Source organism: Dipodomys merriami, unplaced genomic scaffold, assembly GCF_024711535.1.
Source record: "Dipodomys merriami isolate MVZ:Mamm:240054 unplaced genomic scaffold, mDipMer1.0.p SCAF_60, whole genome shotgun sequence".
Taxonomy (NCBI): domain Eukaryota; kingdom Metazoa; phylum Chordata; class Mammalia; order Rodentia; family Heteromyidae; genus Dipodomys; species Dipodomys merriami.
This window is the reverse complement of record NW_027206180.1, coordinates 1,370,693-1,395,290: the sequence shown is the minus strand read 5'-3', so window position 1 is coordinate 1,395,290 and position 24,598 is coordinate 1,370,693. Positions and strand designations below refer to the sequence as shown.

The window sequence follows — 24,598 nt, the reverse complement described above, 5'->3', positions numbered from 1 at the left end:
ACGACATGCTGCTCTACCTGGGCGCCATCATCCTGTTCATCAGCCTGCTGTGGTGGATCTCCTGGTACACCGGCAACATCGTGCTGCCCGACGACGACGACGACGCCGCCGCCGTCCCGCTGCGGGGGGCCTCGACCGTCTCGGGCCTGCGCGCGCAGCGCTCCACCTCGGCCGCCCCCACGGCCACGTTGCCCAAGCGGACGCCGCCGCCGGGCCGCCGCGCGTCGGGGCCGCTGGGCGGGCGGCGCCGCGTCCGCAGGGTGGTGCAGCGCTCCCCGCGTCCGGGCCCGGACGGCGGCCGACCCTGGGCATCGGCCCCGGAGAAGCCGGCCGCCGCGGCCCGGGACGGTCGAGGGGCGGCCTGGCCCGCGCTGGGCCTCGCGCCGCCCGCGGTCCTCCCCAGCCCGCCGCCGCCCTTCGCCCTCCGGGCCCTCCAGGACCCCTCGGCGCCTGTCGCCTTGAAAGGCTGGACCCTGGGGTCCGAGACTTCGACCCAGGGTTCGGAAACCTCCAACAGCTGCTCCGACTGTGCGCTCCCCGAGGCGGCGGACGCCGCCAGCCTTCCCGGCCCGGCCTCCCCGGGGCCCCCGCCGCCGCGACCCGCGGCCTCGCAGACTGACCCGCAGCTCCCGCGGGACGAGCACGGCGACTTCTGGGCCCTGGGCTTGAAGGAGCCGCGGGCGTCGCCCTCGGCCCAGGATTTCCAGGCCCCGTTTCACACCCACCCCCCGAGCTCCGAGAGCACCGTCCCCTTGTTCCGCAGCTCGTACCCCCACGACGTGGGGGTTCCCGACGCCGAGCGCTCGCGGCCTCTTCACACCCGGCCCGCCCTTCATCCCGAGCCCACCCGACAGCCCCGGGACGACGCGGAGGCCTCGGTCCCCAGTGCCACCCGCCCGAGCGATGCCACGAAGGCCACGGCCACCACCAGCCACCCTCTCCAGTGAGCCGCCTGCTCAGGCCTCTCTGCCAAGCGAGTGCCTGGGGAAGAGGAAGGCGTGGCCCGCCATCGCCCGCCAGCCTGTCTCCCAGATCCACGTCCCGGTGGCTCCTTGGACTCCTCCGATCCAGAAATGAGTAAATAAATTATCAATAAAAGCCACTGGAAGCCAATGGCCCTCTAGGAACTAAGCTGCCGGCTCTACCAGATCGCGGAAATCTGTTCCTCGTGCTTGGGAGTCCAGGGAGAGAGAGCGGGCGGGAGCTGTATTGTCTTGTGTGCTCGAAGGTCCTGCCAGCAGGTGGAGTTCTGGAAGGTTTTTGGAGGATGCCATCAGAGGGTACTTGGGGCAACCTTCCATGACATTGAATGGTATGGTGGGAAAGTTACTCCTTTTATTTTTTTTTTTTTAAATTCGAATTCTTTTTTCAGTTCCTTCTGATTTCATCAGAGAGGTTTGTCTATACTTTGGGTCCGTATTTTATTGTTTCTTTTTATTTTCCATTTTTAGTTCTATTGTGCAGGTGCTGGGGCTCAGACACAGGCCTTCAAACTCTCTTTTTGTGTGTGTGTCCAGAGCTGGTGCTCTACCACTTGAGTCATGCCTCCAGCTTGCCTTGTTGCTGGTTGGTTTGAAATAAGAGTCGCTAGGAGTTTTCTGCCTGAGTTGGCTTTGAACTATGATCTTTATATCTCAGCCTACTGAAGAGCCAGGGTTACAGGCATGAGCCACTGGAACCTGGCTTGGGTTGGGTTTTTTTGTTTTGTTTTGTTTTGTCTGCTGTGGGGCTTGACTTCAGGGCCTGGGTGATGTCCCTGAGGTTGTTTTCTCCTCCCTGCCCCCTCTCCAGTTCTGGGGCTTCAAGTCAGGACCTGGGCACTGTCCCTGGTCTTCTTTTGCTCAAGGCTAGCACTCTACCATTTGAGCCACAGTGCTACTTCCTACTTTTTCTGTTTATGTGGTATTGGAATCTAACCCAGGGCTTCATACATGCTAGGCAAGCACTCTACCACTAATCCACATTCCCAATCCCCTGAGCTCTTTTTTGCTCAAGGCTGGTACTCTACAGCTTTGAGACACTGTTTTCTAGTAGTTAATTGGAGATAAGAGGCTCACAGGGGCTGGGAAGGTGGCTCAGTGGTAGAGTGCTTGCCTCACATGCCTGAGGCCCTGGTTTGATTCCTAAGCACCACATAAGCAGAAAAAGTCAGAAGTGGTGCTGTGGCTCAAGTGATAGAGCGCTAGCCTTGAGCTGAAGAGCTGAGGGACAGCACCCAGGCCCAGAGTTAAGGTCCCACGACTGACAAAAAAAAAAAAAGAGTCTCACAGATTTTCTTGCCTGGGCTGGCTTTGAACCATGGTTCTCAGCTCTCAGCCTCCTGAGTAGCTAGGATGACAAGTGTCATCCAAGCCACCAATGCTGGTCTGGGTTTTTTTTTTTTTATGACTCTCTAAAGCTTCATTAGGCAAAAAAGGCACCCAGAAAAATGAAAATTTAATTGCATCTGGGTTCACACGCTTACTTCAGGGCATTATTTCTACTCAAAGCTAAAATGGTAGGGGTTTTCTGTTTTACAACAGTTGCAGTTGTTTGTGGAAGCACAGGGATTTTATGTGAAAAATATTTTATGCAGATCAATGCAAAGGTAAGAGTCAACATGCAAGTGAAATGAATGAAGCTGAGTTTGGGAAACATTTGGCTATTCATGCCACATGAGCATTAAACTACAAAACTCCCATTGAGTGCATTTGTGGGTGAGGTTGAGGGGGAAGGAGCCACTATCTAAAAGCTACTGTCATGCACAAAGGTAGAATCTTTCTCTTTCTAATTCTGTTCCTCAGATTATCTGCTCCAGGGTATAGGGCAGAGTGGTGTGCCCTGCTCGTGCCTTACATTGTGCCAAGTACTAAGCAGACTATTCATAAAGACATTCACCCTCATTTCAGATTGGCTAATTTTTTTTCAGCAATGGAACTGAATAACTGGTTGCTGGTGGTCACATTCATTATTTCCTTAGGAGTTGCTCCTACTTTCCTTATAAGAGAGTAGATGCACATTCTAGATGTATACATACATGTATTCTGTAGATGCTCTTTAGGGGCTAGATATATAGACCATTCTGGTTTTATATAGTTTGAGCATTTGATTTCTCAGAGGAAATGCATTCAGCAACTTGGGTTTATTGTACTGAATTTAAAAAACATAAGAGTCTGGGGGTTGTAGTTCAGAGATGGTCCTTGTCTAGCATTCTCAAACTCTGGGATTTGATCCCCACCACTGGAAAAGAAAAATTGCCAAACACCACAAACCATAGTTGGAGAAGGAAAGGACTTGGAGCAGGAAAAGACTTAGCTGGAGTCTGTGGGTAATCTAGATTATTGAAACAATTCTCTAGGTGACACTAAGTGCCTGGAATAAGGTAAATATAAACAGTGAGCAGATGCAGATCTTATTGCCAGAAAGCACTTGTAGTCTTTTCTCTCTAAAGCAGATGAAGAACACTGTAGAGAGGCGAGGCTTTTAGCCAGGGAAGCAGAGGACTGGGAGAGAGAGATGTTTCCACAGGAACAAAACAATGCCTTTGAAAGGACTCATTGGCCAGGCATTTGTTGGCCTTCTAGCAAGTGCCATACATCCTGTGAGGCACTGGGCCTTGAGCGCTAAATACAAAGTTCCTCCTCTTTAATAAAGCACTTCTGTCCATCACTGAGATGGCCACAGCAGTAACAAATGCTTTGACAAAACCAGGGCAGACTCATGGGGGCCATGTGAGGTAGACTGAGACTTGGAGGCTGGAGAGAAGGAAAGGAGTACGGAGTGTCTGAAGGTTAAGTTAGGAATTTAACATGGGGCTAGATGAGCCAGATGCTGGTGGCTCACACCTGTAATCCTAGCTACTCAGGAGGCTAGATCTGAAGATCATGGTTCAAAGCTAGCTCAGGGAAGGCAAGTCTTTGAGCCTTTTATCTCCAGCAAAAAGCCAGAGGTGGAGCTGTGGCTCAAGTGGTTGAGTACTATCCTTGAGTAAAAAAAGCTAAAGGGCAGTGCCTAGGCCCTGAATTCAACACCCTACCTCAAAAAAAAAAAAAAAAGAATGGGAGCTCAGACTGGCCTACAAAGTAAGACTCTTATCTTAAAACAAACCAAACATTAAAAATAAATATTTAAAATTGCTCTATTTTTTAATGAGGTATTTAAAGGATGATATCCTAACTTTGGTCCTCAGGTGACTTACTACCTCTATATAGTAATGATTTTTTTTCTCCAGTAAGGCATGAGAATTTTTACACTAATTTGTATAGTTGTGTTTTTTTAATTAAGACACAAACATGAGGCATTTCTTCTTTTTGTTTTTTTCTGTCCTAAGACTGGGACTCGAACTTGATACTTGACTTTTTTGCCAATTGGCTAGTGCTTTTCTGATGGAACCACATCTCCAGCCCCGCATGAAGTGTTTGTTAGTGATAATAGCTATTGGGTGTTCACAAGGCACTACACATGTATATAGACATTCATCAGAATGGGCACCATCTCCATTTATAGGACGGATGTAGTAATGAAAGTTACAAGAGTCAGAAGTCACAAGAACAGAAGTGCTGGAGTAGATGCATAATTGATGAGCAATATTTTATAAGGTATATACGATAAGCTTTCCTTCGAAGTGAAAATTATTTGTGAACCTTTTTATAAGTGTGTTAGTCTTCCTGTAAGCTACTGTAATACCCAGGTTACTCTAGGCTACCTCTCTACTTCAAACTGGCAGAGAGAACATGAGAACAGCTCCTTGGTTTTCTTGTTCCACTCTAGATGATTGTATTTATAAATATATCAAATGAAGTTGCCTTTTTCTTTCCAGAACCCACCAACGTTTCCCCAGGTATAACCACCTACTTTGTAAACGCTCAGAGCTTACCTTAATCTTATTTCATCCCTGCCTCAGTGCTGGCGGTGGCTGTGCAGCCCCTCGCAAGACAGTTACTGCTAGAATTTTAAGCCATAAGAAGTTCTGCTGAGCCAGGTGCTGGTGGCTCACGCCTGTCATCCTAGCTACTCAGGAGGCTGTGATCTGAGGATCACAGTTCAAAGTCAGCCTGGGCAGGCAAGTCCATGAGACTCTTATCTCCAGTAAACCACCAGAAACCCAGAAGTGGTGCTATGACTCTTAAATGGTAGAGCACTAGCATTGGGCAAAAGAGCTCAGGTATAGTACCCAGGCCCTAAGTTCAAACCCCATGACCAACCAACAAAAATGTTCTGTTCCAAATGAGATTTGTTTGAAAATAAGTTAGTATTTTTTTTTTGTTATGCGTTATTACTATTAGCCACATATCCACAATGCCCTATTCTGGCTAGCTTCGTCCGAAGACCAAATAGACCCATTAAGGAGAGCAATCTACCTTCTGGAATTATGACAGTAAAACACTAGAAAATGATGTTATTGATTGACAAGTTCAGGTACATTTGCGTTCTAAAGACTTTTGGAAGAAAAACATGATTCTTTTCTCAGAAACCTAGTAAAACTCTGAAAAATATTCCAAATAGAAATTAAACAACATGAGTCTCATATAATTTTACTACTATTTTCCCAAAGAACAAGATAATACATGATTGTTCTTAAATTTGGCCTGAGGATGGCTCTACTTGAGTGCTTGCATAGTGACCTCCAATCTAACTTAGTACTTAAACGGGATTGGAGGTCTATCTTAGGAATATACTTTTGTAACAAATAGTTGAATCTCAGCCAATCACAGCAGCCAAACTCCACTCAATCACAGGTGGACAACCTATCAGGCAAATAAGGCAAAGGCAAAGGCAAAGGCAAAGGCCCCAGAACTGGATTCAATCCAACTCTCCAAGCCACTTCTCCGTCCTGCCCATAAATGGTACCAGACCACATTGTATGCCGCAGTTCTCAAAACCTGCCAGTGAATGGGTGGTTCTTCCTTCTTCTAGTGAATAGATTGTTCTTCTTTGAGTGTATTGAAGGTTTTTAATATTGTCCATGTTCCCAAGAATATTAAAGCAGGAAATGACAATGTTATGACTATGGTGTTATTATTATTATTATTTTTGCTGGTCCTGGGGTTTGAACTCAGGCCCTGGGTGCTGTCCCTGAGCTTCTTTTTGCTCGAGACTAGTTCTTTACCACTTGAGCTAAACCTTTTGCCTTTTTCTGATGGTTTTATTGGAGCTAAGAGTCCCATGGACTTTCCTGCCTGGGGTGGCTTAAAACGGCGATCCTCAGATCTCAGTGAGTAGCAAGAATTAGAAGCGTTGAGCCACAGGCGCCCGGCCTGAGTATGATTTTTGTATAATTTTGTTTTGCTGTTCTCTGATGGCTGTAAGTATGCTTTGTGTTTATGTCATTGGCCCTGGACTGGGAATGATTTTGCCTCTTAGGACATTTGACAGTGTCTAGAATGCTACTATCCTAGTGGAAGCCAGGGAAGGAGCTAATATCCACAAAGAACACATCTGTAATCCTGGCTGCTCAAGGGGCTGAGATACAAAGATCATGGTTCAAAGCCAGCCCAAGCAGTAAAGTCCCTAAGATTCATATCTCCAACTAACCAGTAAAAAGCTGAAAGTGGGGCTGGGAACGTGGCTCAGTGGTAAAGAGCTTGCCTTGCCTGCATGAGGCCCTGGGTTCGATTCCTCAGTATCACATAAGCAGAAAAAGCTGGAAGTGGCGCTGTGGCTCAAGTGGTAGAGCACTAGTCTTGAGCTGAAGAGCTGAGGAACAGCGCCCAGGCCCAGAGTTCAGGCCCCACAACTGACAAAAAAAAAAAAAAAAAAAAAAGCTGAAAGTGGAGCGATGGTTCAAGTGGTAGAGCACTAGTTTGAGCAAAAAAGCTCAGAGACAGTGCCCAGGCCCTGAATTCAAGTCTCCCCCCACCAACCCCATGGTACTGTGGTACTGGCACGCACATGCATGTACATGCACACACACACACACACACACACACACACACATACACATGAACACAGAGGCATAGCCATCTCCCCTCCTAATGGAATTATCCCGTCCAAAATACCAACAGGTTGAGAAACTGCTTTACATTTCTTTGTAATGTTGGGATGAGGAAGACTCTTAAATTTATGGTTCCATCCATAAGCTTGTATATACATGTGGAGATGTACAAAACTAAAGAGATTTGAGATCTTGCATTTTTACTAATAGAGTTTGGCCCTTGATTTGCCTTTGTTTTTATTTATTTTTATTTTTTGGCCAGTCCTGGGGCTTGAACTTGGGGCCTGGGTACTGTCCCTGAGCTGCTTTTTTTTTTTCTTTTGGTCATGGGGCTTGAACGCTGGATCTGAGTGCTATCCCTAAGCTCTTCAGCTCAAGGTGAGCGCTCTACTACTTGAGCCACAGTACCGCTTCCAGCTTTTATCTGCTTATGTGGTGCTGAGGAATCGAACCCAGGGCTTCATACATGCGAGGCAAGCACTCTACCACTGAGCCACCTTCCCAGCCCCCTGCTGACTGCTTTTGGAAAGGGGAGAGGAGGGAATGCTTTGGCTACTAGGAACTAGTTCTCTGGCCCCTCCCTACAATGGAGCCATTTGAAAAGCATTAGTTGGGCATTTATGGTGACCTCATCCATAGCAAAGATTCACTGAGAGCTGTCATATAACCTGACCTCACTTCGCTAGGCTAGCCAGTGGGGAGATAAGTACTTGAGACTCTACTGCTGGAGCCACACCTCCACCTCTTGTTGCCCTGGTTGTTTCTAAAACAGGGTCTTGCTTTTTGCCCAGGCCAACTGGAACTGTGATTGTCCTATTTATTTTCCCACTATAGTTGGGATGGTAGTCACACACCATGGCACCCAACTATTAGTTGAAATATATCTTGAAAAGTGTGTGTGTATATGTGTGTGTGTGTGTGTGTGTGTGTGTGCCATTAAATTGAGTGCTGTCCATTAGCTTTTTCTTTCAAGGTTAGCACTCTACTACTTAAGCCACAGCTCTACTTTTGGATATTTTTAAGATTTTTATTTTTTGGCCTGGGCCTGGCCTTGAACTCTCATTTTTTGTCCCCTGAGAAACATGAGCCATCAGTTGGGTTAAAATTATGATCTTGTTCTGTGGCTCAGGTTGGCCTCAAACTCCTGTATTCAATAATCTTGATGCTTCACCCTTCTGAATTGTTGTACTAAAGGCCTGTGCCATCACACCCAGCTTTCTAGCCAGTGTTGATGTGTAATAGGGGGATAGTGAACCAAAATTTGACCAGTCAAGATTTTTTTTTTTTGTCAGTTGTGGCACTTGACCTCTGGACTTGGGCGCTATACCTCAGCTCTTCAGCTCAAGGCAAGCACTCAACCACTTGAGCCAAAACTCCATTTCCTGTTTTCTAAATGGTTTATTGGAGATAAGAGTCTCACGGATTTTCCTTCCCGGGCTGGCTTTGAACCGTGATCCTCAGATCGCAGCATTCTGAGTAGCTAGGATTAAGGTGTGAGCCACCAGCACCCAGCCAGTAAGGATTTTTTTTCTTTTTTTTTGTTGCTCGTGGGGCTTGAACTCTGGGCTTGGGCGCTATCCCTCAGCTCTTCAGCTCAAGGTGAGTGCTCTACCGCTTAAGCCACAGCACCACTTCCGGTTTTCTAGTGGTTTATTGGAGATAAGAGTCTCACAGACTTTCCTGTCAGGGCTGGCTTTGATCCTCGATCCTCAGATCTCAGCCTTCTGAGTAGCTACAGGTGTAAGCCACCAGCGCCCAGCTCCAGTGAGGATTTTTTTATGCCTTACAATACTTTGGGTCTTTAGAGCAATTTTCCTGTTTTGCTTGCAGTTAGCTTCTGTTACTTGTGTGTTTTTTTTTTTTTTTTTTTGGGTCCGGTCATGGGGCCTGAACTCTGGGCCTGGGCGCTGTCCCTCAGCTCTTCAGCTCAAGGCTAGCACTCTACCACTTGAGCCACAGCACCACTTCCGGCTTTTTTCTTTTTTGCTTATGTGGTGCCGAGGAATTGAACCCAGGGCCTCAGGCATGCAAGGCAAGCGCTCTACCACTGAGCCACCTTCCCAGCCTAAGCTTCTGTTACTTGTAAGCCAAAGGTTTTAACCAACACAACCACTCCTGGGAAGGCCACAAAAGTTGTGTCTGGGGAAGACTGCTCTTTTGAAACAACAGTTTAATGGGTCTTCTGTGTATATGAAGGTGGATTCATTCTGGAATCTGGGTGTTCAGAATAATTAAACTGTAATGACAGTGGTGAAAGGTGTGCTGTGGGCAAGCCTGCCTGTGCAGCTCATTAATGCTTGATGGCTTTTCTTTGTTTTCCAGAGGATGGTCTTTATTTTATTTATTTTTTGTGGGGGTCTTAGGGCTTGAAACTCAGGGCCTGATCACTGTTTTTGAGCTTTTGTGTTTAAGGTGAGGGCTCTACCATGAAGCCACACCTCCACTTTCTGCTTTTCAGTGATTAATTGCAGATAAGAGTCTCACTTTCTTGGCCAGGCTGGCTTCAAATTGCAATCTTCAGATCTCAGCCTCCTGAGTTGCTATGATTTCAGGTGTGAGCCACTAGTACCTGGCTTGATTTTTTTTTTTTTCTTTTTTGTTTGTTGGTCGTGGGGCTTGAACTCTGGGCCTGGGCGCTGTCCCTCAGTTCTTCTGTTCAAGGCTAGCACTCTACCACTTGTGCCACAGCGCCACTTCCGGATTTCTGGGGGTTTACTGGAGATAAAGAGTCAAATGGACTTTCCTGCCCAGGCTGGCTTTGAACTATGATCCTCAGATCTCAGCCTCCTGAGTAGCTAGGATGACAGGCGAGCCACTGGCACCTCCCTCCCCGCCCCCCCCCCCCCCCAAGGGATGAGGACTGAACTGAAAGCCTTGCATTTATAGGCCAGTACTCTCACTGAGCTAAATCCCCAATCTCTTGCACGATATTTAACAAGCTGCTGTAGTTGGCCTGGTGAGTCAGTCCACGGTTCTAATAGTTTCCACCCCGACTTCCCTGGCCCGCAGGCCTGGACCTCGGCAGTCTCCCCGCCCTGGACAATCCTCTGCTGCCCTGCTGGGTGCTCTTCCAAGTCGGGGGGCGGGGGGGGGGGGAGACAGGTGGGGGGGCCGCTGGGTTCCACCCCTAGACCGTTCCTGGAAATGATCTTTTCATTTTCCATCACTTCAGGGAGCTTTCCCCAGAACATCGAGGGACCTTGGGTGATCTTAAGACTGTTTAGGACGGGCCGTGTGCATAGAGTCTTGGCCCCGATCCACTGGGTGGGTTCGAACCCACCTTTCCGGAGGTCCGGTTGAAGAACGTCGCCTCCGATTTTCATTGTTTTCAGGTGGTGCCGGCCGGATACAGTCCTCCAAGGGAAGGGGAGGCGCTCAGGGGCGGGGGGGGGCGGGGGTGTGGAGGGGTGAAAGTCGGCGGCGCGCTAGCCCGTCCAGTTCACCATGCTCCCCCCATACGCCGGCTCTGATTGGCTAGCAGCCGCCGCTCGCACGCGCGACTTCCGGGGCGGGGGCGGGGCTTGGGAGGAGTCAGGCTTCCGGCGCGAGGCGCCTTCGTCGCGGTTTTCGGCCCAGATGGCGGCCCAGGTCGTTCACACGCGGTATCCCGGAGAGGCGGCACCCTCGGCTTCGGCGGCCGCTACTCTGGAGACGACGAGGCCCGGGTGAGATTCGGGTGTCTCGCGTCGGTGTCCCTGGGACCGAGGCCCGGGACCGGGATGGGGGAGCGGCTCTGGAAGGCCCTGGGCCCTCTACTGGAGCGGGAGGCGGGCCGCGGCGGAGGTGGTCGCGGGCCCGGGACCAGGCCCTGGGCTGGTGGGTGGAAACGGCCAGCTCGAAGCGGCTGTGCTCGGTCCCGGGCCCCCAGCCACCCCTCCGCCCTCCGGAGGCCCCCCCCCGTCCTTCCCAGGTCCCCCCACGTCCTTCCCAGGTTCCCCCACCCCATCCTTTCCAGGCCCCCCCATCCTTTCCAGGCCCCCCATCCTTTCCAGGCCCCCCATCCTTCCCAGGTCCCCCCTCCCGATCCTTTCCAGGTCCCCCCATCCTTCCCAGGTCCCCCCCCGTCCTTCCCATGTCCCCCCTCATCCTTCCTAGGTCCCCCCCACTCCTACCCTTTCCAGGTCCCCTCCCCCCATCCTTCCCAGGTCCCCTGTCCTCCACCTTGCGCCGGCCCCCATCCACTCCCCCAAACGCCATCCACCTTCCTGGGCCCCCTCACTGCGTTTCTGGACTGTCTTCTCCATTTACTCTTCCCTCCAGTGTTAAGGATGGCAGATGGAATCCTAAATTTTGTTAGAAATTTATTCGACCAAAAATAAGCTGTAAACTCAATTCCACAGTATTTTAAACCGTGTCGTAGCCAGTTTCTAATCTCTACCCCTCTCCTCCATTCAACACTTTTCAGTGGAATGCTTTGTGTTCCTGCTGACCACTGCTTAAAGCAAACACTTAGCATCCCATTCAAAATTACTTATGAATTACATCCTTAACTGTGGCAGATAGGGGGCATTGCCAACAGAGTGTGTGTGTTTGGGGTGGTCGTGGTGGTGGCAGTAAATAGACCAGTAAATAAGTGAACAAGATAGTTCCAGATAGTGATAAATTCAATGAAGAAATATGACAGCTGAAGTGTGGTGGTCCAACCTGGAGTCAGGGATCCAGGGATCACCGTTCAAAGTGGGATAAAGTTAGGGAGAACCCCTGTCCAAAATTTAAATAGCTAAAAAATAAAGGAACGTTTTAACAATACAGGAAGGCAACAGGTAAAGGAAAAATGGATTTTTTAGATTTTTTGGTGAAGAAGCATCTAATATTGGAGCTTCATTGTGAATGAATGTAATCTTCAGCTTTCTGGGAAGACTGATGTTTGATAGAATGAGTACTAACTAGCTCATCAAGTTGAAAGAACAGAAAGGACACTATGCTTGCCATAAAACAATTGGTTGGAGATGAGATCAAAGGTGGGCAGGGGCCAGATTAGCAGAGAATCTTCTAGGATGAATATGGAGTTTTGATTTTTGCTTTTCATTGAGTGAAGGATGAAGCCATCACTGGGTAAGAATGGAAGCAGGGGGAACATGTCTCACTGATATGTGTTCTGTAAGGGTTCCCTACTATTCTGTCATGAGTTTAATAGCTTGGTGATCTTGCTTCTGCAGAATTTCAGATATGCTTACATTAGAGAATGACTTCTTCAATTCTCCCCCAAGAAAAGCTGTTCGGTTTGGCAGTACTGTGCCAGAAGTCTTGCTGAAATACAAAAAGGTAAGAAGAGATGGCATGAGCGTTGGGATTGTTGGCTGGAATACAGAGCTATTCTACCAAAGATAAGTTAGGTGGTGGGAGGTGGGGGTGGTTAGCAATAGAGTGTGCTTTGGCTGTGGGTTCAATCCCCAGTGCTTTAAAAAAAAAACAAAGCCTCAGTTTATATAATATTGTCTACCAGTATGGAAATCAAGTAATTAGAGATTGTATGGTGCATTTAGTTAAAAAAAGAGTAATAAAGTGTTTGATGTGTTTTTACAACTTCAGATGTCATATTTACTAAGAATCTTTTGTAAACATTAGCAAGTCCTAGAATAAAAAGCTGTTAGGACATTTTATTTTACTTTGTCTTATTTTTTGCCAGTCCTGGGGCTTGAATTCAGGGCCTGGGCGCTGTCCCTGAGCTTCTTTTGCTCAAGGCTAGCACTCTACCACTTGAGCCATAGTGTCCCTTTGGGCATTTTCTGTTAATGTGGCACCAAGTAATCAAACCCAAGGCTTCACGTGTGCTAGGCAACCATTCTATCACTAAGTTATATTCTCAGCCCACATTTTATTTTGTTTATTTTTTTGTGGGTCCTGGGGCCTGAATTCTGGGCCTGGGCACTGTCCCTCAACTCTTCAGCTCAAGACTAGAGCTCTACCACTTAAGCGTCAGCACCACTTCCAGCTTTTTCTACTTATGTGGTGCTGAGGAATCAAACCTGGGGCCTCCTACATGCAAGGCAAGCACTCTACCACTGAGCCACCTTCCCAGTCCCCCTTTATTTTATTTTATTTTTTTTTAAATCTATTTGTATTTTTGAGCTAGGATCTTGCTATGTATCCTAGGCTGGTCTTGAATTCAATATATTTTTTCTGCAGCCTCTTGAGAACTTAGATTGTAGTTGTGTGCCACCATGGCAAAACATTTTTTTCTTAAGGAATTGCCTAAACATTACTTTGAAAGAATAAAGTAGGGATCTTTGTGTTAGCTTTTGGTTCAAGTGATTCTACTAGATCTCCGAGATCTAGTGAAAGAGACGATATAAATAACGATGTTTATGTATAATACTATACATTTGAATTGATACATATTAGTTCTCTTTTTTTCTTTGAGAATTTTCAAGGGTATCAAGAGTAGCCATACCTATACTCTAGCCCTCAGGAGGCCATGAGTTCTGGATTGCTTTGGGCTACAATCAGATTCTGTATCTCAAAACAAACACACACAAAAAGAGCATCAATTGTAATACCCAAGTGTCAGTATACAAATATAGCTAAATATGAATGGCTTTTTGGGTACTTGTCATTTTTTTTTTCCCCGTCTGCTTCTACTCACATGAATTCTGTCAATTGTGTCATGGTTTCATAATGGCAAGGGATATGTGAAAGTGACAAGGTTAGTTCCACCAGATGGTGAGGGATGTTGAAAGTCCTGCTGTTGATATTGCACAGGAAACCACAGTAGTCATCATTTAACCCTCCCATTCTTCTTGTTCAGGGTGAGACGAATGACTTTGAGTTGTTGAAGAACCAACTCTCAGACCCAGACATAAAGGTAGGTTGTAGTTGTGGAGCAGGTTGTTAGTTTGCACTTTGCAGGCTGTTCTGTCTTTCAGAGCTGGATCTTTTGCTCTACCAGGGGCTGTTATACTCCATTGAGGACATTTTATAATGGCTGGAAACTTTGGTTGTGACAAATGGGAATTAGGGGTGTTGGGTTGACAGGGATGATGTAAAATTAGGGAAACTTTTTTCCCCTTCAATATGTAGAAGTTTGAAAAAAAAAAAAACACCAAACTGGTGTTTCAACTCAGGGCGTTATGCTTACTAGGCAAAAAATGTTTTACCACTTGAGTCATACCCCTAGTCTCTATTGGCTTTTGGTTTATTTTCTTTTTCTTGCATTTCTCTAGTTTTTGCTGGGGGCTGGCCTCTGATGAGATCTTCCTATCTCTGTAGCTGAGATTATAGGTGTAGACCTCCACACCCAGCTTTGTTTTGTTTGTTTTGTTGTGGTTTGAGGCTTGAACTCAGAGAGAGCTTTGTGCTCCCCCCCTCCTTCCCCCCATGGCTAGTATTCTATTTGAGCCACACTTCCAGAGTCCAATGTTTTGCTGGTTAATTGGAGACTGTTTCCGGGACTTTTGTCTGGGCTGGCTTTGAACTGTGATCCTCTAGGTCTTAACCTCTTGAGTAGCTAGGATTATAGATACAAGCTATTAGTCCCCACCCAGACTTGTTTCTCATCTACCTCTGGCATAGATGTGTCTGCCTAGAATTATTACAGTTGCTCTAGACTAGCAAGTCAGACTCATTATCTCCCTCCCAAGTCCCTGCCGCTGTAAGTTCAACTGCGTGTGGCTCTCCCAGGTCCTGAGCTGAGAGCCTTGGACTTTTCTGGACTTCCACCTTCACTCACCGAACCTTAGGGAAAAGGATGTTGGATCCCTCCCCACTTTGTTAGTGCACCTTAACAGTGTATGATCCTGCTGCCCCACCCCCCATCCTCTCCCGAGGAACCTGACTCATATGACTCCAAGAGGGCATGTCTGGGCATGTCACTTGCTTTTCAGAAAAGCTTCACATCTCACTGCACGCCCTGTTCCTCACTGCACTCCCTGTTCCCTAAATTTGTCACTGTTTACCTTATATCTTCCCGTGCAACTAGAGCAGATCCTCTGTCCACTGTGTTTGAGCCTGGGCTCTGGCTCCACTGCTTCTCTCCCTTACTAGCTATGTGACCCAGAGCCAGTTTTGCACTGCAGTACAATGGAGTCACTACCTACGTCATGGGGTGGTGGTCAGGAATGACTGAATTGATTACATGGCTTGGTTTGGGTGTTCTATTGGTGGTTACTTCTGTTACTGGCATTGTTACTGTAATCTTCAGAATTCTTCACTCATTCAGACCCAGGTCTGAATGGTCAGCTTCTTTGTTTTGTTTTGTTTTGTTTTTTGTTTTGGTAGTCCTGGAGCTTGAACTCAGAGCTTAGGCACTGTCTCTGAGCTTCTTTTGCTCAAGGCTAGCACTCTACCACTTGAGCCACAGTGCCACTTCCAACTTTTTCTGTGTGTGTGGTACTGAGGACTTGAACCCCGGGCTTCATGCATACTAGGCAAACACTCTACCACTAAGCCACATTCCCAGTCCGTTTTCTTTTCTTTTTTTTTTTTTTTTGGGTCCAGACAGGGGGCCTGAACTCTGGGCCTGGGCGCTGTCCCTCAGCTCTTCAGCTCAAGGCTAGCGCCCTACCACTTGAGCCACAGTGCCATTTTCAGCTTTTTCTGCTTATGTGGTGCTGAGGAATTGAACCCAGGGCCTCATGCATGCAAGGCAAGCACTGTACTGCTGAGCCACCTTCCCAGCCAGAGGATTTGTGATTTTGATAGAACTTTTCTTTGTTTAACTTGAGGATGAACAGATCATCAGCTGGCTGCTGGAGCTCCGCTCTTCCATCATGTACCTGACCAAAGACTTCGAACACCTGATTAGTATTGTGTTGGTGAGTTCATTTAGTTAATATCATGGGCTAGTAAGTGCTTCTTGTTTTTGAAACTGTATATTTATCACTGTCTTCTCCCTTGTCTAGAAATTGCCTTGGTTGAATAGAAGTCAGGCAGTGGTGGAGGAGTACTTGGCTTTTCTCGGGAATCTTGTGTCTGCCCAGACCGTCTTCCTCAGGCCCTGTCTTGGCATGCTGGCTTCCCACTTTGTACCTCGTGAGTAGTTGTGCTCTGCTTATCAAAGCCAGCTCCTTCCTCCCTCCTTCCCCTTGTCCCATCCCTTTCCCCCTGCCCTTCCTTATTAGAAAGAAAAGAGGTTCACAATTCATTTAAGCTAATTAATTTAAATTAATTAATTTGGTTCTGCGTGAATGGCAGAGTCCTCTGTGACACAGGACATCAAGGCAAGGGGTAGAAAGTGTGTGTTATGTGTTATTTACTGCATGTGATTTTTTTTTTTTTGGGCCAGTCCTAGGGCTTGAACTCAGGGCCTGGGCACTGTTCCTGAGCTTCTTTTGCTCAAGGCTAGCACTCTACCACTTGGAGCCACAGTGCCACTTCCAGCTTTTTCTGTGTATGTGGTACTAAGGAATCGAACCCAGGGCTTCATACATGCTAGGCAAAGCACTCTACCCCTAGGCCATCTTTATTAAAGCACACTGGGGCTTTTGCCACCATGGATGTGCATGCTGGTATTCTGGAGGTACATGTCTCCTGTAGGGATGTCTAGGTCCAGCCTTGGTTTTGACAGGTTGTCCCTTGTTTTAATGAACCTCTGACAAAGTCTTAGAACTTATCTCAGATTTTGTAGCTATGTAAGCATTCTCTGGTTGCTGTACTTTCTCAAATGGTGAATCTATCATCATACTTGGCTTGGACTATGGGAAAAAACAGCTTTCCTGTATAGGCATCATTGTGTAGGTCCATGACAGATGAGTGACATGTGCTTCTTTTCCCTCTAAAGCGCGAGTGATCGTTAAGGAAGGTGACATAGATGTTTCGGATTCCGATGATGAAGATGATAGTAAGTATAAAAGGATTTTAAAGCAAAGAACACCCCTAGATTGTGGAGAATGTGATGGATGACTACAAAACATGGTGGAATCTGGTCCAACAAGTAGATGGCAACACATGTCCTCAAGTAATTACTCCATTTAATCTTGATGGCTGTAGAGAGGAATCTTGAAATTCTCATTTCTCTGATAGATTCCTCACTCTTGCTTTTAACTAGTGATTTCAGCTTCAGGTTCTTGATTTTTCAGCTCTTAGTTTTGACGGTCACATGCCCAACTTTTCTCCTTATAGATCTTCCTGCGATTTTTGACACATGTCACCGAGCCTTGCAAATAATAGCAAGATATGTCCCATCGTGAGTATGCTTTTGTTACTCTGAATCTTAACATTTGATTCTGAAGAAACTAAATGGGCTGGTATATATCTATAGCTGTGTGCGTATATATACATGTACACATATATGTATGTATATGTGTATACATATATACACACACACATATATGTCAGCAGTAGTGTGCTTGACTGGCTTGTGTGTGTCTGGGTTCTATCCTCAGCACCACAAAAGAGGAAAGGAAAGAAAATTGTAATCAGGTGAAAGCCATAATATATAAGCGGCATCCGTATGGGCTATGTGTCATGATGCTGGCTGCATCATGTTGATGATGTCACTTTTTATTGAAAATAGTGCTTCTGTTTTGTTCACGTTCTTTAACCATTTTGAAAAACTTACATACCAGTTCTCCCGCAAATTTCCTGTGGTATTTGGAATTTTGCTTTTATCTTCAACAGATATGGTATCGAAATATTTTCACTGAGAAATCCCGATGTGTATTTGTGTCATGCCATATGAATAAGAAAACCTTTGCAGGTTTGTGGGTTTCTTTTTGGAGGGTAGATTTCTAGGTTGATTTTTTTTTGTTAACAAAGAATCCAAGTTGGTGTTCTTTTTGCTTTTTTTAAAAAAAGTAATATGTGTGGTGGGAAATGTTTAGACTTAAACTGAAACCCTTTTAAACTTTTATTTTTTGTCGGTCATGGAGCTTGAACACAGGGTCTGGGCTCTGTCCCTTAGCTCTTTTGCTCAAGGCTCCCACTTGATTACTTTGAGTTGCAGAACCACTTCCGGTTTTCTGGTGGTTAATTGAAAATAAGAGTCTCACAGACTTTCCTGCCTGGGTTGTCTTTGAACCATGATCCTCAGATCTCAACCTCCTGAGTAGCTAGAATTCCAGGTGTGAGCCACCAGTGCCTGGCTTCTTTTAAACTTTTAAAGGAGGAAAGCGCCTCTTTTAAGTTGCTGTTAATATGAAGTTAAACCATTTTTTTCACCTTAGTTTTTAATTTAAAATTTTTTATTAGCATCTATTGTATACCATGGCCATTTTCTATTACTGGTTTTCATTAATAGATTTTTCTGTGGAACTATACATTTCTTTTTGTTTTGGAAGTGTAGGGGTTCTTGCCTGCCTCCCATCTGTCAGTGCTCTGGAATTGGGGAATGTGAATTTTCTTAGCAAGTGTAGTTTACATGGATTGTTTTGTTTCAATAGGACACCATGGTTTCTTATGCCAATACTTGTGGAAAAGTTTCCATTTGTTAGAAAATCTGAGAGAATACTGGTAAGAACTCTTTTTCATGAAGATAATGGGAATATTGTTTCATGTGATTGTCTTTTAAGTTATGCTAGTTTTTCTTAAAAGTTCTTTTTTTAGATTTTAAATTTGAGACTTAAGATTTTGATTCTGGGCTTGGGAAGGTGGCTCAGTGGTAGAGTGCTTGCTTTGCATGCATGAGGCCCTGGCTTCCGTTCCTTAGCACCACATAAGCAGAAAAAGCCAGATGTGGCGCTACGGCTCAAGTGGTAGAACACTAGCCTTGAGCTGAAGAGCCCAGGGACAGCGTCCAGACTCAGAGTTCAGGCCCATGACTGACAAAAAAAAAAAAAAAAAAAAGAATTTGATTCTGATTCCTTTCTTAGTGAGTACTGGGAATCCTCCATACCTTTTTCTTACTTGCAAGAAGTTAACAGTCCATTTCAGAGGCATCGTTAGAGGCCTGGTGTTGACACATGATAACCACTGGATAATAGCAGATCATATGTTCCTAATTGTAGACATGCCTTGCCTGAGCAGAGAAAGCGGAACTTTTGGAGGCATGCAAATGGGGCTTGAATGCAGGACCTCATGCTTTCACTTGCCTTTTTTTTTTTTTTTTTTTGCTAAAGGCTAGTGTCTACCCCTTGAGCCATGCTTCCTCGTTCTGGCTTTTTTGCAGGTTAATTGAAGATACAAGTCCCTTGGATTTATCTGCCTGGGCTGGCTCGAAACTGTGATCTTTAGTTCTCAGCTTTTGGTGTAGCTAGAGTTACAGGTGTAAACCACCAGTCCCCAGCTTCTGTGATATTTACATCATCTGTGTGCTCCTCATGAATTCCTAGTGTCTATATCACTTTGTGTTTCCCCCCATAAGTGGTTAGAGGCACTAAGGAGGAGTTACTAACTTTTGCTCTTGTTTGTCCCACTGTGCTTCCCATGGATGGTTAAACCACTGCATAGCTAGGAAAATAGATGTCAGGCTGAGGGAGGAAGATCACTCATTTGAGGCTAGCCTAGTATATATACTGAGACCCTGTCTCAAAAAGAAGGAAAGGATATAGATACAGAAATTGTGAATGAATATAAGAAAAGCAAGACTAACAATATATGAGAAGTTATGCACTGTGTGCAGTCAGATGGGCAAAGGCTCCCGCAGGAAATGGATGCATCAGCCCTGCTGCATCTGCTAGCCTGGCCCTGACAGTAATGCCAAGTGTTGATTTTTGTCTGTGTTATACTTCAGGAATGTTACGTCCATAATTTACTAAGGATCAGTGTGTATTTTCCTACCCTGAGGCATGACATTCTGGAACTTGTTATTGAGAAGCTCCTCAAGTTGGATGTAAGTACTGGACAAACTTTTTCCTTCTGGTTTGCATTTATGGAATGATTGTGTTTATGAGGTGCCATTGCTCCCTCCTAATGTCCTGGTCCTGCATGTGGGTATGCTGGGGCTGCAGCCGTCCTCTGGCTGGGCGCCGGCCTCCCCCCAGTCCCACGGAGGTGGAGTACTGTTGCTGAAGCTGCTGTGATTGGGATGAACTAGAGGCAGGGGTACTGGTGGTGTTAGGGTGCTGGCACTGTCAGGGGTGGCAGTCAGGATGGCATTAAGGAGAAGTGAAAATGACCTCTGATCATGCCCTTCTGCTAGGTGATGGGCGAGATGCTTATGGACTGTGTATGTGAGGGCCTTGTGCAGAAAGAGGGAATGGATGTTTGAGTAGTTGGTGTTGATTTCATATGCATACACGAGTTTGGAGTAAAGGGACTTGGATTTCAGTATTTAGTTCCTTCCTTCCTGACCCAGACCACTGGGCAGGTTCACCCCATCATGGTGACGATGCCCACTGTGCTCATGGCTGTTCCTTTTGCTTCCCTGGCACAGGTCAGTGTGTCCTGGCAGGACATCGAGGATGCTGAGGAGGCTGCGGCCCACGCTCGGGTTGGGACGGACTCGGCCGAAGGACTGTTCAACATGGTCAGCTTTTTTTTTTTTTTTGGGTCCGGTCGTGGGGCCTAAACTCTGGGCCTGGACGCTGTCCCTCAGCTCTTCAGCTCAAGGCTAGCGCTCTACCACTTGAGCCACAGCGCCACTTCCGGCTTTTTTCTTTTTGCTTATGTGGTGCTGAGGAATCGAACCCAGGGCCTCAGGCATGCAAGGCAAGCGCTCTACCACTGAGCCACCTTCCCAGCCCCTACATGGTCAGCATTTTTAACGGCCAGCGGCCTATTCTCCTTTCCAAAGAGTCAAAAGAGTTCACTACACCTGAGAGTGCTTCCTGACCTGAGGAGGTGGTTGTGTTTCTTCCATGTTTACTAACCTTGCAACTATTTAGTTCATTTTTTATTGAAACCTTGGGGGTTGAACCTGGGGCATGCTCTACCACTGAGCTTCCTATCCAGCTGTGGCTTGCGTGCGTGTGTGTCTGTTTCTGTCTCCGTCTCCTGGGGCTTGAACTCTGAGCTGGGTGTTGTCTCTCAGCTCTTCAGCTCAAAGATAGCACTCTACCATTTGAGCCACAGCTCCACTACTGGTTTTTTGGTGGTTTATTGGAGATAAGAATCTCCTCGATTTTCCTGCCCAGTCTGGCTTTGAGACGTGATCTTCAGATCTCAGCCTCCTGAGTAGCTAGGATTACAGGCATGAGCCACTGGTGCCTGGCTGCTTAAACATTGTTAGTAAAGGTGATGCACAAAGGAGTTACAGTTCTTTCTAAAAGTCAGGTAAAGAGTACATTCACGGGCTAGGAATGTGGCTTAGTGGTAGAGTGCTTGCCTAGCATGCATGAAGCCCTGGGTTTGATTCCTCAGTACCACATACACAGAAAAAGCTAGAAGTGGCACTGTGGCTCAACTGGTAGAGTGCTAGCCTTGAGCAAAAGAAGCTCAGGAACAGTGTCCAGGCCCTGAGTTCAAGCCCCAGGACTGGCAAAAATAAAAAGTACATTTGCTTTTGGAAAATGTCACCCCTTCCCGTTTTCTTCCAGCCAGCTGTGGCTTTTAATTTGTGTTGATGGTACTGGGCTGTGAACTTTAGCCTGTGAGTTACTAGAAAAGTGCTCTACTTCTTGAGCCATACCTCCACTTGAGTGTTTTTGTTGGTTGGTTGGAGATAAAAGTCTTGGATTAGTCTGCTCAGGCTGGTTTCAAACTTCAGTTCCCAGATCTCCGCTTCCTGAGTAGCTAGGGTTATAAGAAGGAGCTCCTGGTGCCAGGTTCATCAAGCTTTGTATTGACAGCTTTTCTTCCTTCAAAGGATGAAGATGAAGAAACAGAGCGTCAAGCAAAGGCCGACCCAGAGCTGCGAGTTCAGATGGCCCATCCTGTAGCTGAGCGCCTGGACATCCTGCTGGCTTTGCTTTTGTCCTACATCAAGGATGTCTGCTATGTGGATGGTAACCTATGACATTGCCACTCATCACTCTGGGTGTTCCCCACACATTCCTTCTGGCACAAATCTGAACCCTCAACCTGGAGAAAGCTTTAGAGAGGTCTGCTATCTGCCACGGTCACAAAGCTTCAGAAGAACAGGCCTGAGATTCAGGCTCATTTACATGGCGCTTCCAAGCCCTTGGTCTTTGCCTGTTGTGTTCAGAGCTAGTAGTGGTGCTTGGCAAGCTCTATGCAGAGCTGAAATTAGACTTGAATTGCTTGAGATGTTTAGAGTGCTCTAGCCAGCACCAGTTGCCTGGCTGAGTGAGTTAGAGGGGCTTTGCTTGAAGGCCTTGCAGCAGGTCAGAACTGTTCCGAACAAATCTGCAGGTGAAGACTTGACATTTTCCTAAGATTTAAGTATGAACTTCATTTATATGAAACATAAATGAAAAAATGTTTTTGAAGTGCTGGCAGTCAGACAAACCCCGGGCCCCCAGATGCCAGGCATCAATCCTAATGACTGAGTTGTAGCACTAGCCCCAAGTACATTTTCTATGAATTTGAGAGGTCTAGTGAAAATTAAGTAAATTGTGAATATGTTCTTTTATTCTGCCGGACTGGGGATTGAGCCCAGGGTCTTTTGTGTGTGCTAGGCAGCATTCTACCTTGAGCTATGTCCTCAGCCCAATTAAAAACATATTTTATGCCATTCACTGTTTAAAAATTTTTTTTTGACCAGTGGATTTAACTGGTATTTTTTTCATTATTATAAATAACGGCACACAAACCTCATACATACGTGTATCTTCAGTTATTTGCTTATGATAAACTCCTGGCAAGGGTTGTGCTCAAGTTATATATCTGACTCCACCTGTAATCCTAGCTAGTCAGGAGGCTGAGAACTAGAAGATCAAGGTTTGAAGCCAGCATTGGCAGAAAAGTCCAAGAGACTCCACCTCTGATCATCAAAACACTGCACTGGAGGTGTGGCTCAAATGATTTCTTGCTTTGAGCAAGACAAGAGAAAGTCAGGCCTTGAGTACAAGCCCCACCCACTATCAGCAATTTTTTTTTTAAAGTAGGGGAGAGGCTACAGTCCGTTAAAAGTTTCCCTTTAGAAAGGTTTTTATTGCTGGGTGCTCATGGCTCATACTTGTAACCCTAGCTACTCAGGAGGCTGAGATCTGAGGATCACGGTTTGAAGCCAGTCCAGGCAGAAAAGTCACTGTGAGATTCTATTCTCCAGTTAACCACTTAAAAACTGCCACTGAAGCTATGGCTCAGTGGTAGAGCACTAGCTTTGAGCAAAAGAGCTCAGAGACAGCACCTAGACCCTGAATCCAAGCCCGAGGACTGATGAAAATAAAAAAAATCTGCAATCTAGCATTTTGCTTTAATCTTAGGTTACTGCATAATGCTAGATATTAGTGTGTTTGTAGTACTGGGGGTTGAACTCCAGGTTTCAGACTTTTAGGCTGGTGCTCTACTACTTGAAGCATGCCTCTAGTCTGCTGTTTTTGTTGGTTATTTTGGAAATGTTGTCTAATGAGTTTTTCTTCTCATTCTCCTCGAACCGAGATCTTGCAGATCTCAGCCTCCTAAGTAGCTAGGGTTTTGGGTGTGAGTCACCTGTACCAAGCTGTGTTGTTGATTTTATTGAGGGGTTAGGGCCTCACTGCAATCAGGGTTGACCCCAAACCTTGAATCCTCACACCTCAGTCTCCTGATTGCTGAGATCCAGGCAAGTGACACCATACTTTGCTTTCATTGTCATGTTTAACATTGCTCTGCTTTAGGCAAATAACACCGATAGCTTGAAACTATGCAACTGAGATGGTGAATTTTCTCTGTAGGTAAGGTTGATAACAACAAAACCAAGGAATTGTATCGTGATCTTATCTCCATCTTTGACAAGCTGCTGTTGCCCACCCATGCCTCCTGCCATGTCCAGTTTTTCATGTTTTACCTCTGCAGCTTCAAATTGGTAAGTAAAATGTCACTCTCAGTATCTTACTGTGTTTCTGGTTTTTTTTTTTTTCATTCTGCTTTTCTAGGTGGTAATGGCTTATGAACTCAAAGCCTCATGCTGCTTCTAGGCAGACTCTACCATGGGAGCCAAACTCTAAGCCCTTTTGGCTTTCATTATTTTGAACAGTGTCACACTTTTTTTTTTTTTTTTTGTCGGTTGTGGAATTGAACTTGGCATAGGCGCTGTCCCTCAGCTCTGAACTCAAGGCAAGTACTCTATTGCTTGAGCCACAGCATCACTTCTGGTTTTCTGGTGGTTAGTTGGAGATAAGTCTCACAGACTTTCCTGCCTGGGCTGGCTTTGAACCAAGATCCTCACATCTCAGACTCCTGAGTGGCTAGGATTACAGGCGTGAGACACTGGCGCCTGACCTACCCATGAACTCATTTATGCTCCTGTGTAACTGAGGTGACCCACATGGACCACCTTCTCTAACTTTTTATTGGTTGAAGTCTCTTGACACTTTGCTTCTGCTGTTCTCAGACCATTATTCCCCTATATACCCACCTCCCCAGTAGCCAGGTGGCTCCACCATGTCTGGCTTTGGTATTATTCTTGTCTGAAATTTTTTCTGGAGTTGAAAACTGGTGGAGTGAGATTCAGAGGTATTTCTTTTCCTTGAGCTCATTTTGTTGGTACCCCTAGTAAAATTCAGTTTTCTGGTCTGAGGGGAGTTCTGCAGTTGTTGTTCTGTCTTTGCCCTCTTTTTGGTACCCTTCACTTTTTTAGTTCAGTTTTTTCCATTAAAATCTCCTATGGAATATTTCACTGTTTATTTTCGTTATTCTTTCTGTATTGAAAGAATACTTCAGAATTTTGAAACTTTGGGATCTGACTTTTTTGGGGGGAGAAAAAACCAACAAGAAGGATCTGACTTACTTTTTGGGGAAAAAAAACCAACAAGAAAAAGTGCCAGC

The 24,598-nt window shown here is 46.1% G+C and overlaps 1 protein-coding gene across 2 annotated transcripts in view; it reads left to right on the top strand.

Moving 5' to 3' along the window:
• Positions 1-1,224: 1,224 nt before the first annotated feature.
• The window catches only part of LOC138814514 (RNA polymerase I-specific transcription initiation factor RRN3), a 31,445-nt gene continuing 8,071 nt past the window's right edge, over positions 1,225-24,598 (top strand). The window contains exons 1-12 of one of the 2 annotated variants that reach the window (XM_070003442.1): positions 1,225-1,312; positions 12,073-12,178; positions 13,662-13,718; positions 15,577-15,666; positions 15,754-15,883; positions 16,632-16,691; positions 16,973-17,036; positions 18,232-18,301; positions 19,521-19,619; positions 20,163-20,255; positions 21,534-21,672; positions 23,506-23,636. In XM_070003442.1, coding sequence (XP_069859543.1) covers positions 12,083-12,178; positions 13,662-13,718; positions 15,577-15,666; positions 15,754-15,883; positions 16,632-16,691; positions 16,973-17,036; positions 18,232-18,301; positions 19,521-19,619; positions 20,163-20,255; positions 21,534-21,672; positions 23,506-23,636 — 1,029 coding nt within the window. In that variant the 5' untranslated portion in view covers positions 1,225-1,312; positions 12,073-12,082. Of the gene's footprint in view, positions 1,313-10,449; positions 10,579-12,072; positions 12,179-13,661; positions 13,719-15,576; positions 15,667-15,753; positions 15,884-16,631; positions 16,692-16,972; positions 17,037-18,231; positions 18,302-19,520; positions 19,620-20,162; positions 20,256-21,533; positions 21,673-23,505; positions 23,637-24,598 lie in introns of those variants that run through there. The other variant, XM_070003441.1, reaches the window with a different exon arrangement.